The sequence below is a fragment of the Indicator indicator genome, chromosome 18 (assembly GCF_027791375.1).
Source record: "Indicator indicator isolate 239-I01 chromosome 18, UM_Iind_1.1, whole genome shotgun sequence".
Classification (NCBI taxonomy): Eukaryota; Metazoa; Chordata; class Aves; order Piciformes; family Indicatoridae; genus Indicator; species Indicator indicator.
Genome location: NC_072027.1, coordinates 12,496,054 through 12,509,585, shown reverse-complemented (window position 1 = coordinate 12,509,585; position 13,532 = coordinate 12,496,054). Strand labels below are relative to the sequence as shown.

Sequence of the window (13,532 nt, the reverse complement as noted above, 5' to 3'; positions counted from 1 at the left end):
GTTCAGAGGCAAGATCCCAGAGCTGACAGATCCTGGCTCCTTTCAGTTTCACTGCTCTACCAAAGCATCCATGGACAGCACTGCAGTCAGTTGCCAACAGCTTAAATTCTACCTCAAATGACTGACAGCCACAAATGACCAAAGGTTTTCTGTAGCTTTATAGACACAAGCATGGAATGGGAAGTACAAAACTACAGGAGATTTCCCCTGAATACTCCTAATCTGCTTCTCTGTTCTAACTCCTCCATCTGAGCTTGAGACACAGAGTAGGTCTCTGTGTACCCCAGCAGTACTTAACATCATTAAGGATGTATCATTGAGACCTGTGTTCAGTTCTGGGCACCACAGGACAGGTTGTTCTGCTGGAAAGCAACTCCATAAAGAAAGACCCTGGAGTCCTGGTGGACAAGGAGTTATTCATGGCACAGCAATGTGTCCTTGTAGCCAAGAAGGCCAGTGGTTTCCTGGAGTGCATCAAGAAAAGTGTATCCAGCAGGTCTAGAGAGGTTCTCCTCACTCTCTACTCTGCCCTGGTGAGACCACACCTGGAATACTGTGTCCACTTTTGGGCTCCCCAGTTCAAGAGAGACAGGGATATGCTGGAGAGACTAATGGAGAGAAACAAGGATGACTAGGGGGCTTGAACATCTCTCTTGTGAGGAAAGAATGAGAGACCTGGGGCTGATTAGTCTGGAGAGGAGAAAGATGAGAGAGAATTTATTATAAACATCTGTAAATATCTGAGGGGTGGCTGTCAAGATGAAGATGCCAGGCTCTTTTTGGTGGTGCCCAGTGACTGGAACAATGAGTACAAGCTGGAAGACAGGAGGTTCCACCTCCACATGAGAATCAACTTCCTTACTGCGAGGGTGACAGAACACTGGCACAGGCTGCCCAGAGATGTTTTAGAATCTCCTTCTCTAGGGACTTCCAAAACCCACCTAGATGCATTCCTATGTGACCAGCCCTAGGTGATCCTGCTCTGGCAGGGGGGTTGGACTCAATCTCTGGAGGTTCCTTCCAACTCCTAATATTCTGTGATAAGTTGCTGAGGGTGGTTTTACACTGTCTGAAGAACCAGAGCTCACCAAGTAGTAGTGATACAGCTACATATAATATGCTCCATTGCTCCAACATGCACCAACTTTCAAACACTAACAACATGCAACACTTTCTCCCACAGAGAGCACACATCAGAAAGCATACCTCTATATCCTGTATTATCTTTGGGTATAAGGACCTGTAAAAGGAATTTGGGGGGCCATCTGTTGGTCTGTTTTTAAACAGGTACTGATCCCTAAGGAAAAAAAAAGAAATTTTTTTTTAGCAAAGAATCCAAACTTGAAAGGAATCAGAAATCTGCACAGAACAAAATCTTTGTTAAAAGCCAGGCTGGATGAGGCTTTGAGCAACCTGTTCTAGTGGGAGGTGTCCCTGCCCATGGCAGGGGGGTTGGAACTGAATCATCTTTCAGGTCCCTTCCAATCCAAACCATTCTATGATTACGACACATTCTGAGAACGTTTAGTATTGCTGTTCCAACAGTTGTGATTAACAATTTGACAGCTGTATTTAAAGTGACCAAGACTAAAAATGTAACAGCTGTCTTCTTGATGGTCTTCCAAGCTAGGCTTCACAGCTTCTTAAGGCTTTTAGCCTGCTAGATGCCATTCTCTTGCTCTTTACAGCATGCCTTGCATTTTCTTAGGGACACCACTAGAGAGCACAGAAAAGCAGGTTTCTAAAGCAGAACACTTTATCTCTTCAGATACTTGTAAATGAGCTGAAAACTCCACTGCCACAAAGATAAAAAGGTTTCTCTCTGCAGTACAATCAGCTTTTACATTTTAAACAAAAGGAAGTTTAACTGAAAAAGCCTTGCAAAAGGCATTGCTAGCTTTCATGAGCTGATTCTGTGTCACTTCTCCCTGCAAAACAGAAATCTCACATTTGCAGACAGACTTAGCAGAAGAAAGCAAGTGTGGAAAGCCACTGGGGCATAAGCAGAAAGGGGACAAAGCCAAAGCAGGAAGTGGAGCCAACAGCTTTCACCCCAGCTACCCCCAAGTGTCTGTAGCACAAAGAAGACTCTCAGTGACACCAATTTACTATCAACTTACCTGTTAACAGAGTTTATGAATAGGGCAATTTGTAAAGGTGAATTTAGCTGTTGCCAAGGTACTTACCAACCCCTTCTTTCTGACAGTCCCTTCCACAGGGGGTCTGTGCGTACCATTCTCTCAATCAGCTTTTTCCATAGCATTCCCTCAGAGATGACTCTCTGCCACTCCTTACAGACCAGCTCTGCTGCACAGAGTGATCTGGCATCCAGGTAGGAAAGGATGTTTTCTGCTATGTGATCTAAGCCTTGCTCTACAAAGAAATAAAGGCAATCAAAACATCAGTCACTTTGCAGTACACTTCTGAACAAGCTTTGCCATCCATTCAGAGAAAGCCAATGCAGCTTTAAGGTGCTGGAGGAACACAAAAGTTAAATTGTCATAGAAGCACCAGGTACAAATTCATCCAAACGGATACATCAAAATATCTCCAACACTTTACTCCTTTCTTACCACACTCTGCTTACTGGACTGTTCTACTCCCACAGAGTGAGAACAAGCACAATCCAAACCCAGCACAGCATGAAAGCAGAAGGAAACATTTGCTTCTCGGCACAGAATCCTGGATGGTTTGAGCACATAATGCATTGGGCTACATGGTCCAGAAAGATCATCATCTTCAAGGCGACGCTTCACCAAGCAGCAGTAACGCTACATTAAAATATTGATTTCTTTTACTGCTCCCTTAGATATGGCAATAGATAATCCCACTCAGAACATAGGACTCCAGAGGAACAGACAGACACATCCAGGAGAAGCAAGATTCTGTGATAACTTTCTTGCATCACCTGTAGGGCCACCTCTCTATGTAAGCTCTTTCTATAACCTGCAGTTGCCAAGTCTGCTCCTGCATTTCCCTCAGGACTCTGGTGGTAGAGCACATACCAGAAATCTCATGCCCTGCAGCCTGGGCTAGGAAGAGGAAAATCAGTAAGACTGAGTTTGACAGTAATTTTTTAACTGCAAATGGTGCTTTAACACCTAAGGCAGTTATCCTGACTCATGGTTTACCATCACGAGACTCCATACTTAAGAGCAATGTTTACCAAGTGACTTACACCAGAAGCTGGGAGTTTTGAGGCTTCTCTTCAGCTAGAGAAAAATTTAAGAGGGACAGTTTTTTAGAAACAACTTTAAATTGAGTAAATCATACTGGAATATTCAATGCAGTATTTATTTTGGGGCCAATGGGTACAGTTGTTTCTAGTGTGAGACTCAGCAAAGAAACCTTAGGATCAGGAGTCAAGTAACCCTCACATAAATGAGAAGCGACAGCTCAGCTTCTGCACCACAAATTTCAGTGCAAAGGAAATTTAGCTGCACAGAGCTCCCAATGCATTTACAACTGCCATATGAAGTGATATCATCTTAGCACTTCTCTTGCATCAGCTGCTCTCCCTCCCTCGGGGCACACCACCTTCCCCACTGCATGCTGTGCCAGTTTGCACATTGCTGATCTGATGATGCCAGCTCTACTGGCCCCAAGAATGAGTTCAGCAATGTACCACACAAGAACTCCCCAAGTGAAACAAAATTACTCCAAATGAAAGCCTTTTGGTAGTACTTAGACGTCCCACAACCAACATCTATCTGCTGACTCTCACGCTCTATGCTCAGATGCAGAAGTCCGGTGGTCAACCAGCAATAGTTAATAGTGGAGTGGGAAAACACTGACTGCCACCATGAAGAACTCAGCCACCAGAGCAGCTTATTAATCCCTTTGATCACAGAACCCCAGCATGGTGGGAGATTGAAAAGGACCTTTGGGGATCATCTAGCCTAAGTCCCCTACTAAAGCTAGGGCACTCACAGCAGCTTGCCCAGCATCACAATGCCTAGGTGGGTTTGGAATCTCTCCAGAGAAGGAGACTCCGCAACCTCTCTGGCAACCTGCTCCAGGGCTCCAGCACCCTCACAGCAAAAAATTTCTCCTGTTCAGATGGAACTTCCTGGGTTCCAGTTTGTGCCTGTTACCACTTGTCCTGTTGCTGGACACCCCTGAAAAGTCTGGCCCCATCCTCTTGATCCTCACTGTCTAGATATTGATGAGCATTGAGAAGATCCTGAGTTTCCTATCATGGTAGGGTTAGATTCTCACTTAAATACACTCTACACACCAGCAGGAGTCCAGCTATACAAGATGTAGGGTCCTGCCCATTGGTTGAGGTCTGTGTCAGGCAATGTGCTACAAGAGATTATTCCAGAAATATCAGTTAACTCTTACCCAGAAGCACCAAAGTGCTGAAGCTGGTAGAAAGGAAAAGCACACCAATAAAGATGATGGATACAGCAAGCTACCACCACAGATCTGTCAAAATATACACCAGGTAGAACACTGCATGCATCTGCTTATTGTCTTTGCCTAGATCATCCCTCCTGCTGAGAGGTGTTAAAAACATGACTGTAACTGAGTAAATGTAACATACATAGATGGTTGCTTGCACTGAATTTAAAATAGCAAATTTTTCTTGTTTGTATTCCAACTACAGTGTCATTGGTCCCACAAAAAAAAAAAAAAAAAAAAATCACTGGGAGATCTGTTAGGTTATTCCAACAGAGCTGCCACTTTGATTTCCCCAAGACTCCAACCAAGTTAGAGATGGAGAATAGCTTCACTTTTATGAATAACCTTATGCCAGTTGGCCAAGCATGAAAAAGAATAAATCTTTCAAACTAGGAGATGACCTTCTTAATTTTCCACTTTGTCTCATGACAGCCTCCTTTAGACTTCAAACAGTCCTAAAAAAAAAAAAAAAAAAAATCAAAGAAACTCCTGTTAATTTCTAAAGAATTAAGGAAGTGTGTTCAGACAGAACTCCACTGCACACTAAATTTGGCATAGCCTTGGTAAAAATGAACAGCAATGGAAAGAAGAAACCAGCATGTGTAGTTGGAGAGCTTTAGTTCATTTCTTTGATATAGTTTAGAGAAATATGAAAAGGCTTTAAAGAATGGGGAGAGCTCCTAGAATAGAAATTAGGGTAATAAACCCAAGAGACCCCACCTGGAGCACTGCATCCATTTCTGGGGCCCCCAGCATAAGAGGGACATGGAGCTGCTGGAACAGTTCTAGAAGAGGCCACAAAGATGATCAGAGGGTTGGAGAACCTCCCCTATGGGGACAGGCTGAGAGAGCTGGGGCTGCTGAGTTGGAGAAGGGAAAGCTTCAGGGAGACCCCAGATCAGCCTTCCAGAACATGAAGGGGGCTACACAAGAACTTTTTACCTTTTACAAGGGCTTGTAGTGATGGGATGAGGGACAATGGCTTTGAGCTGGAAGAGGGGAGATTTGACTAGAGATTAGGAAGAAATTCTTTACCGTGAGGGTGGGGAGACACTTGAACAGGTAGCCAAGGGAGGTTGTGGATGTCCCCCCTGCCTGGAGGTGTTCAAGGCTGGATAGGGCCTTGAGCAGCCTGGTCCAGTGGAAGGTGTCCCTGCCCATGGCAGGGTGATTAGAACTAGATGATCTTTAAGGTCCCTTCCAACCCATTTTCCAATACCAGTAATAACAACAGGTTCAAGTAACTGAAATGTACCAAGGTCCAAATAACTGCTGGTTCACCAATCTAACTACTCCCAAACCAGCAAATTCTCTCCTAACAACTCCATATTTCAAAGCAGCTTTATGTTGCACCATCAACAGCTTGAAGAAAACATCAGAGGAATTTAAATACATTGTGAAAGTATCTTCCAGCCTGCTACAGCCCAGTCTTTCTAGTAAGTAACAAATTGGAGATTCTAAATACTTTTTACTTAGGATACATTTATCTTACTGGGATGTTACATGCTTTGAAACAGTTCAAGGTTTTTCTGGCAAATGTAATCGTTGCAAGGTCCCAGTTTTCAAGACAGTTTAAAATAGTGAAGACAAGAAAACAAGCTAAGTAATCGTGCAAAGATAAAAAGAGCAAGGAGAACCAGGTGTGCTGAGTAAGCAGCTCTGATGGCAACGGTTCCATGTGAGTATGGGGCACAGGCCATGGCTTAGCAGATCTGCCAACAGTTCTTTCATCAGACTTCAGTACTGAACAGTTGGTGTTGAACAGCAGCAGATCAGCCTATCCAGGGCAAGGCACTGTCTGGTACATCTAGAATGCTGTCAGCACACAACAGAGTCCTCTACAGATTTTCTCATCTCAGTGTTACATTTTGAAGAGGAAGAATTTTCATCATTAAGCAACGATGCCAAGTCGATCAAATCAGCTGTCTGCACTGCCAAAGGAACAGCCTTCCTTAGGAAGAGGAAGACACTGCTATCTGTCTCTAGGAAAGATGTGACAACAGGATGAGTGCTGAACAGGTGCCCATCTACTGGATGCCCTTCTTATTCCAAAGATGAGTATTGCAATCCTGCCTAACTGGCATAAAGCAGTAAAACAATCATCACATGGTGTGATGGTTTCAAGACTGTCTTTAATTTTGCTTCACAAAGTTGGAGCAGAGAGAGTGGAAGAATGTAAATAAGTCACTATTGGGTGTAAGAAAGCAAAATAATGATTATTCTAAACACTTCCATTTGAGAGAGAGAAATGTTTAAGAAACACTACTCAAAACAAGGCTGGGCAGTTGGGCAGTCTCACAGTTCATCTCCTCTCAGTCTGCCTGCTTCTTTTCTGGCTGAAAACAACACACATACTGACCTTGACAAGCTAAGGCTAACGAACCTCTCTCTGCTTCTTGGCTTTCTTCCCTTTTGCCTGCTCTGGAAGGGGAAAGCCAAAGAAGCACAGCCCCTTCTGGGGGCCTGAGGGGCTTTGTTGTGTTTTTCTGTTGATTGTATATATTTGTAAATAGCGTGTATTTGTACATATTCATTGCATTTCATCATACCTTGTAGTTCTGCCTGTAAATACAGCTTTCATTTGCTCCCAGACTGAGCTAGCCTGGTTATTGTCGGTGTGGGAGGGGGATTTCAGCTCTCACACTGTAACACATGGACACTGACCTTCTTAGATGAGGGGAAATTAAATGCTTTTAGTGAAAGAGCACTAAAACTCTGCACTTATTTCAACCACATAGTGAAAGAAAGGTTATGGGACAAAGCAGCCATACTGGTATGTCAGCTGCTAATACAGCTTTGAGCAAATTCTGAAATTTCAAGATGATGAACATGTCAGGTGTGAAACGAGCAATTCCCAAGGGAGAAAGTGACAGACAACTGAAGACCTTCAAATTATATTCATGCAGGAAAGAATATTTTACGAGTTTATCTGTTGCTGCCATCTCTTGGCAACAAAATAAATAATTACCCTCCCCCAAAAGAGAGATGAGAACTCTGACTACATTGCAAAGCAGCCTTTGAACCCAACCAGTGCTTCTGTGGTTTTGGATTGCTCCCCCTGTTCTAACACATCTGTACAGCTTGAGAATGGAACTTGAACAGCCTTTCAGAGTCAGGACTAAGTTTAAAACACATCAAGGCCTGAAATAGCTGCAGATACCTGTTTCACATTAAAAGACATTGAGCATTTAACTTTATAAAGTTTCTGAAACAGCTATTAAACTATTAAATCCTCTGGATTTTCTTTAGGAAAACGCATCCAGCAAAATGCAACCTGCTTGGATGTGTTCCTGTGTGATCTGCTATAGGTGATCTTGCTCTGGCAGGGGGGTTGGACTAGATGATCTTTCAAGGTCCCTTCCAGCCCCTAACATTCTGTGATTCTGTGATTTATTGGTACACTTGTCAAAGAACAACTCTGTGCCCAACTCTTGTGTCTCTACAAGAGGCTGTGCAGTTTTACAGGAAATGGTTCATGAACAGAAGGCTTTGGAAATTTATGTACTTTTAAGCTATCAAATGGTTTAGAGTAAATGACTTTCCATCAGGAAGCTACATCCTGTCATGGACCTGATGGAATGAGGCCAGAAGAGAGTCATGAAGATGATCAGAGGGCTGGAACACCTCTTTCAACCAGCTTAGGTCGAGTTCTTGGGTAAATTCATACATATCACATGGCCTTCAAGAAAGGCTGAGTACAGGGAGAGTTCCAAGTACCTACATCTTAAAATCAGCAAAAGTTGTAAACATAAATATTTATATATACAAATGTAATGCAAATAAGCATCATCTTATGCCCCTCCAAAACATCTGAGGAATAAATAAGTCATATGAAAGAACTGTGTAACCACATTCAGGGACAGACTAAGGGGTGATGGTGTGGAAAAAAAAAAAAACACAAACAAAGGAGATTCAGACTAGATACAAAGAATTTTTTTTCGACTGAGGGTGGTGAGACCCTGGCCCAGGTTGCCCATAGAAATGGTAGATGCCCCATCCCTGGAAAATATTCCAGGTAAGGCTGCTCTGAGCAACCTGTTCTAGTTGTAGATGTCCCTGCTCACTGTAGGGGGGTGGACTAGATCACCTTTAAAGGTGCCCTTCCAACCTAAAGCCTTCTGTGATTCTACAGTATCAGTCCTGAGGTATAAAAACAAACTTCAGTAGTAATTGAAGCTACACATGCACACAACCACAACTGGCCACTTCACTTTTTAGTTAATGCCAGAGAAATCAACATCCAGTACTTTGAAAACAAGCTGGAAGAAACACCCCCACTCCCTGAAGGAGCCAGCTCTCCACTCCAAATGAGGAGCACACTTTAGGTGCATGGCCAGAAAAGCTCAACTTAGGTGCAGGGTAAAGGAACACTCCCTCCCATTCACAGTCTTCTCTCATGTTTTAGGCCTGGTTTTTAAGACAATACATCTGAAATTCTGTATCACTTCCAATCTCCTACTCTGTGCTCTTCATTACCCTCCAACTACTTAGTTCATTTCAACCATGCTTGACAGATGAGCCAAAATTCTCCCCTTCACCTCCAAAAGTGGAATTCCTCAAGGTTTTGTGAGACCAGCCACCCATAACATCCAAGCACCACTCTGTCCCAGATACCAGTGAAGTCCACCACACAGAAGACCCATCTAAGAACACCCAGGTCTACAAATGCTTCAGAGCTTGTAACATAACCAATCTTTAAAGGAACTTTACTTCAGTGGTCCCCCATGCTCAAAAAATGACCATTTTCCAATTCCTTTCATGATTTGTTTCGCCTCCTCATCTGCTCTCAGCGTTCATGTTGTGTCTTGGCATTCTTGAAAACACCTGCAGACTACTCACCCACTGCAGGTGTGAGTCTGTGCTATTGTATCAGTGGCAAACTAAACATTTCAGCCACTCAGTTCATGCTTATTTCCCACTCAGGAAACAATGTCCATTTAACTTTCAAAGAATCGAATGACTCATTTCTCCCCAGTAGCAAAAACCCAAGGACACAATTCCTTCCAGAAATCAATGGAAAAATATTTCCAAGTAAGCAGGAAGCTGGAGGTTCTATGTAGGACAAACAAGAGATACTAGGTATGTTCAGTCTGGAGAAGACAAGTCTCCAGGGAGACCTTATAGCAGCCATCCAGTACCTGAAGGGGGCTACAGGAAAGCTGGGGAAGGACTCTGTACAAGGGCTTGTAGCAACAGGATGAGGGGCAATGGCTTTGAGCTGGAAGAGGGCAGATTTAGACTGGAGATTAGGAAGAAATTCTTGACAGTGAGGGTGGTGAGACACCGGAACAGGTTGCTCAGGGAGGTCATAGATACCTCCTTCCTGGAAGTGCTCAAGGCCAGGCTGGATGAGGTCTTGAGCAACCTGCTCTAGCGGGAAGTGTTGGACCCCCATGGCAGGGGTTGGAACTAGCTGATCATTATGGTCCTTTCCAACCCAAGCCATTCCATGAATCCAGCAAGCAACTTTTGATTTAAGTTTTGGGAAACTTCAAACAAAACTAAACTATAATAAAGATTTCCTAAATGAAAACACCTCTGGAGTATTTTCTACACCTAGGGGGTGGTATGAAGAAGGAATTTAGACCAGAGCTTGCAGAGATACTTTTGTGACAACTTGGTTCCAATTTTAACACAAACTACCCTTCAGGATATGCTACTCAAACTGCTTTTGCATGGAACAACACTGGCATCCAGTGGCCAATTCAATTAATCACAGAAGGGAATGACTGCAGCTACCCTCCTGTTGATTAGGAAGCACCACTTTATTTATAAGAGACAAATTAGCTCTGAAGATTTTCTAAAAGGTTTCCATACACCCAAAGTATCAAACAACAAAAAGAACAGGCTGACAGAATTGGGGCTGTTCAGCCTGGAGTAATGAAGGCTCCAGGGACACCTGAAGAGTGGCCTTCCAGTACCTGAAGAAGGCTGCAGGAGAGCTGAGGAGGGATTTTTTTACAAGGGCTTGTAGTGACAGGGCAAGGGGAGAGTCAGACTGGAGATGAGAAAGAAATTCTTTCCACTGAGGGTGGCGAGACACTGCAACAGGCTGCCCAGGGAGGCTGTGGATGCCCCAATCCTAGAAGTGTTCAAAGTCAAGCTGGATGAGGCCTTGAGCAACCTGGTCTAGTGGTAGGTGTCCCTGCCCATGGCAGGGGATTGGAACTGGATGATCTTCAAGGTCTCTGCCAACCAAAACCATTCTATGAATCTATAAACACAAGCACCTCTTGTAAAATCAGTATTGGTTACCTGGTAGCGCAGTGATGAAGTCCCGTTGTAACATGGGCTTCAAGTAAGAGTTAATATGTCCATGCTGATAGTGACACATTCGTGAAATAAGGTGTTCCACAAATTCCACTTGATCTGATTCAGACCACTGGTCAAAATATTTAATACACAAGTCTTTTTCCTTTTCGTAGTTCCCTTCCGATGGTCTTTTTCTGGAGACAATCACGGATGAGGTTCCATTACTTATCTGGGAGGAGAAAGGGAGTTGTCAGTGTTTGAGAGCAACACAAGGAACTGCTTTGTAAGAAGTGTGACAAGGAAGAATGTAAGAAGATGCAAAGAAATAATCAACAAAACATTTCAAAACACATTCTTAGAGCTGTGAGTCATGCCATACAAATTGCATCTCCCATACATAAAGATCAATTAGAGGACTTTGTGCATAATTACATTAGTTCTTACACTGAAAGATTTGAACTCCCTTACGTCTCTTATGATTTAAACAGCAAGGAACATTACTCTGCCCTGAGTTTACTCACCTGGAGTACTGCATCCAGCTCTGGAGCCCTCAACACAGGAAGAACATGGACCTGATGGAGTGGGTCACAAAGATGATCAGGGGCTGGAGCACCCCTGCTATGAGGACAGGCTGAGGGAGTTTGGGGTTGTTCAGCCCAGAGAAGAGAAGGCTCCAGGGACACCTAATAGCAGCCTTCCAGTACCCCAAGGGAATCTACAAGAAGGCTGCAGAGAGACTGCTTACAAAGGTCTGCAGTGATAGAACCAGGGGCAATGATTTGAAATTAGAGAAGAGCAGATTTAGATTGAATGTTAGGGAAAAGTTCTGTACCATGAGGGTGGTGGAACACTGCAACAGCTTGCCCAGGCCCCATCCCTGGAGATATTCAAGGTCAGGCTGGACAAGGCTCTGAACAACCTGATCTAGTGGAGGATATCCCTGATGACTGCAGGGCAGGGGTTGGAACTAGATGACCTTTGGGGGTCACTTCCAACCCCCAAAGGATTCTATGATTCTATGACCTGAATTCCTTGTAGGACAAACTTTTCCAGATTAAACCAGTGTTTTCTTCTCCATGTTGCACTCTGCCTCCACTAATGACTGCCCCAGGTTCCAGCAGTTCAAACAATACAGATTTAGAGACCTACCAAACTTGGGTCTTAATGCTCTAATTAACACCAAAACTGAAGCCCCCTCACATAAGTGTTGAGCTACTTGTCTGTAATTGAAAACTGAGAATTACACAACATCAAGGGCTTGTTTTGGTTTTGAAAAACAATTCCTGACAAAGTTTGGGACATCCACATAAAAAGATCATTAAAATCCGGGGACCTTTAGTTAGAAATAAAGATGATAGAAGAAGACCACCTCAGGATATACTGCTAATTAGTAAATAGAATCAAAGTTTGATGCCAGGCTCTGCTGAGCCCTTCAGGAGACCAACAGGAACAACTGGGGAACAACTGTCAGCTCTCTGAAATATTCCTGAACTTCTTCAAAGCAAATTAGTTGCAACTCCTTGCCATGGCAAGTTGCTGAATTTTGCCTTTTCAATCACAGAGCCATGCTCAGAAAGGTTGAGCTGTATTCCCAAGTATCCTCTGATGCAGAATTGTCCTTTCAAGGTCAGCACAGACTATAAAATCTGAGAAGATCTTGTAATTTCTCAACTATTATTCATCAGCATCAGCCTTCACTTGAAGGCTAAGCTAATTTTAGCGTGATACAGTCAACTACACACAGGGATGATTATGCAGATGCAAGATTTGGCTTCCCGAAAGCAGAAACATCTAAAACCACACCAAATCTACAGGAACATGAAGTCCTACCTGCCATAGGGTATTTTTCTTTGGAGACTCATCTTCATTCTGATCCTCCATTACTGACGTGTTCTGGGAGTAGGGGGGGAATAAAAGGAAGAATTATGACTTTGATTTTTTTATTCCGTGGCAAATCCTTGCTCTACAAGCATTATGAAAAAACAAATCAATTGAACAGCTAAAATTCATTTTCCCAGTGAACAGAATTATCAAAGAAGTCTGGCCACAAAACCTGGGTATTATAAATAAATTCTCCTTTTAACTGACATGTTTATCAATTCCATTTACTGTAAAGATAACTCCCCAACCCCTCTTCAATTTCCTTTGACAGGTTTTCATGCAGCCTTTCAACACTTTTCTCACTGGGAAATAAATTCATTTTCATCCTATTCAAGCCAAAGTAATTAAACCTGTCAAAGTAACCAAGTAGCACTTTCTGCCAAAGTCAAATTGCATACATCTAGTTGGGAAAAGAAAATAAAAATTGCTACACACTACTCACATGCAACAGAATGGGACTTTCTTTTCCAGCTCTAGCTCACCACAAGGAGGGACCCTTCTCTGCAGAACACCTCTGTAACTCACTGCCACAGCCTGTGTCCTAGAACCCTTGGAAGTCACTGTATTGCTTCACTCTGACTTAATTACCCTGCTCTCCCAACACCATAACTGCTCCTCCCTAATTCTTTTCTTCCCTTTTGTTTGAGAACCAGAGATGTAAGAATTTCTAACAACAATCAGCTGCAAATGTTTCTTACCTGAGGTTTTGAAAGCCTTTCACTCCTCTTCTCTTTTTAATGACCTGCTCCCCTTTGCTGTCCATAGCACAACCACCAGCTATTTCTACCTGTTCACTGGTACTCCACACCTAGGCAGGAACTACTCACATAGCTTCCCACCAACCCTGTCCTCCCCATTATTCACACCCAGGAGACACCAGCTAACTGCCTGAACGTCCTAAAACACTGTCTGTGTGCATTTCAGCCTCCTTCCCCTCTACGAGCTGTCTCAGCAAAAAGAGGAACAACGCTCTCAAGTAAGACACATGATGGAAT

The 13,532-nt window shown here is 43.3% G+C and overlaps 1 protein-coding gene across 1 annotated transcript in view; it reads right to left on the bottom strand.

Moving 5' to 3' along the window:
- Positions 1–13,532, bottom strand: part of FBXW11 (F-box and WD repeat domain containing 11) — a 69,604-nt gene that overhangs the window by 17,810 nt on the left and 38,262 nt on the right. Inside the window, exons 2-5 of the mRNA XM_054388907.1 lie at positions 12,487–12,549; positions 10,660–10,885; positions 2,187–2,373; positions 1,207–1,297 (exon numbers count right to left, since the gene is read on the bottom strand). Of these exons, the coding sequence (XP_054244882.1) occupies positions 1,207–1,297; positions 2,187–2,373; positions 10,660–10,885; positions 12,487–12,549 (567 nt within the window). The remainder of the gene's footprint in view (positions 1–1,206; positions 1,298–2,186; positions 2,374–10,659; positions 10,886–12,486; positions 12,550–13,532) is intronic.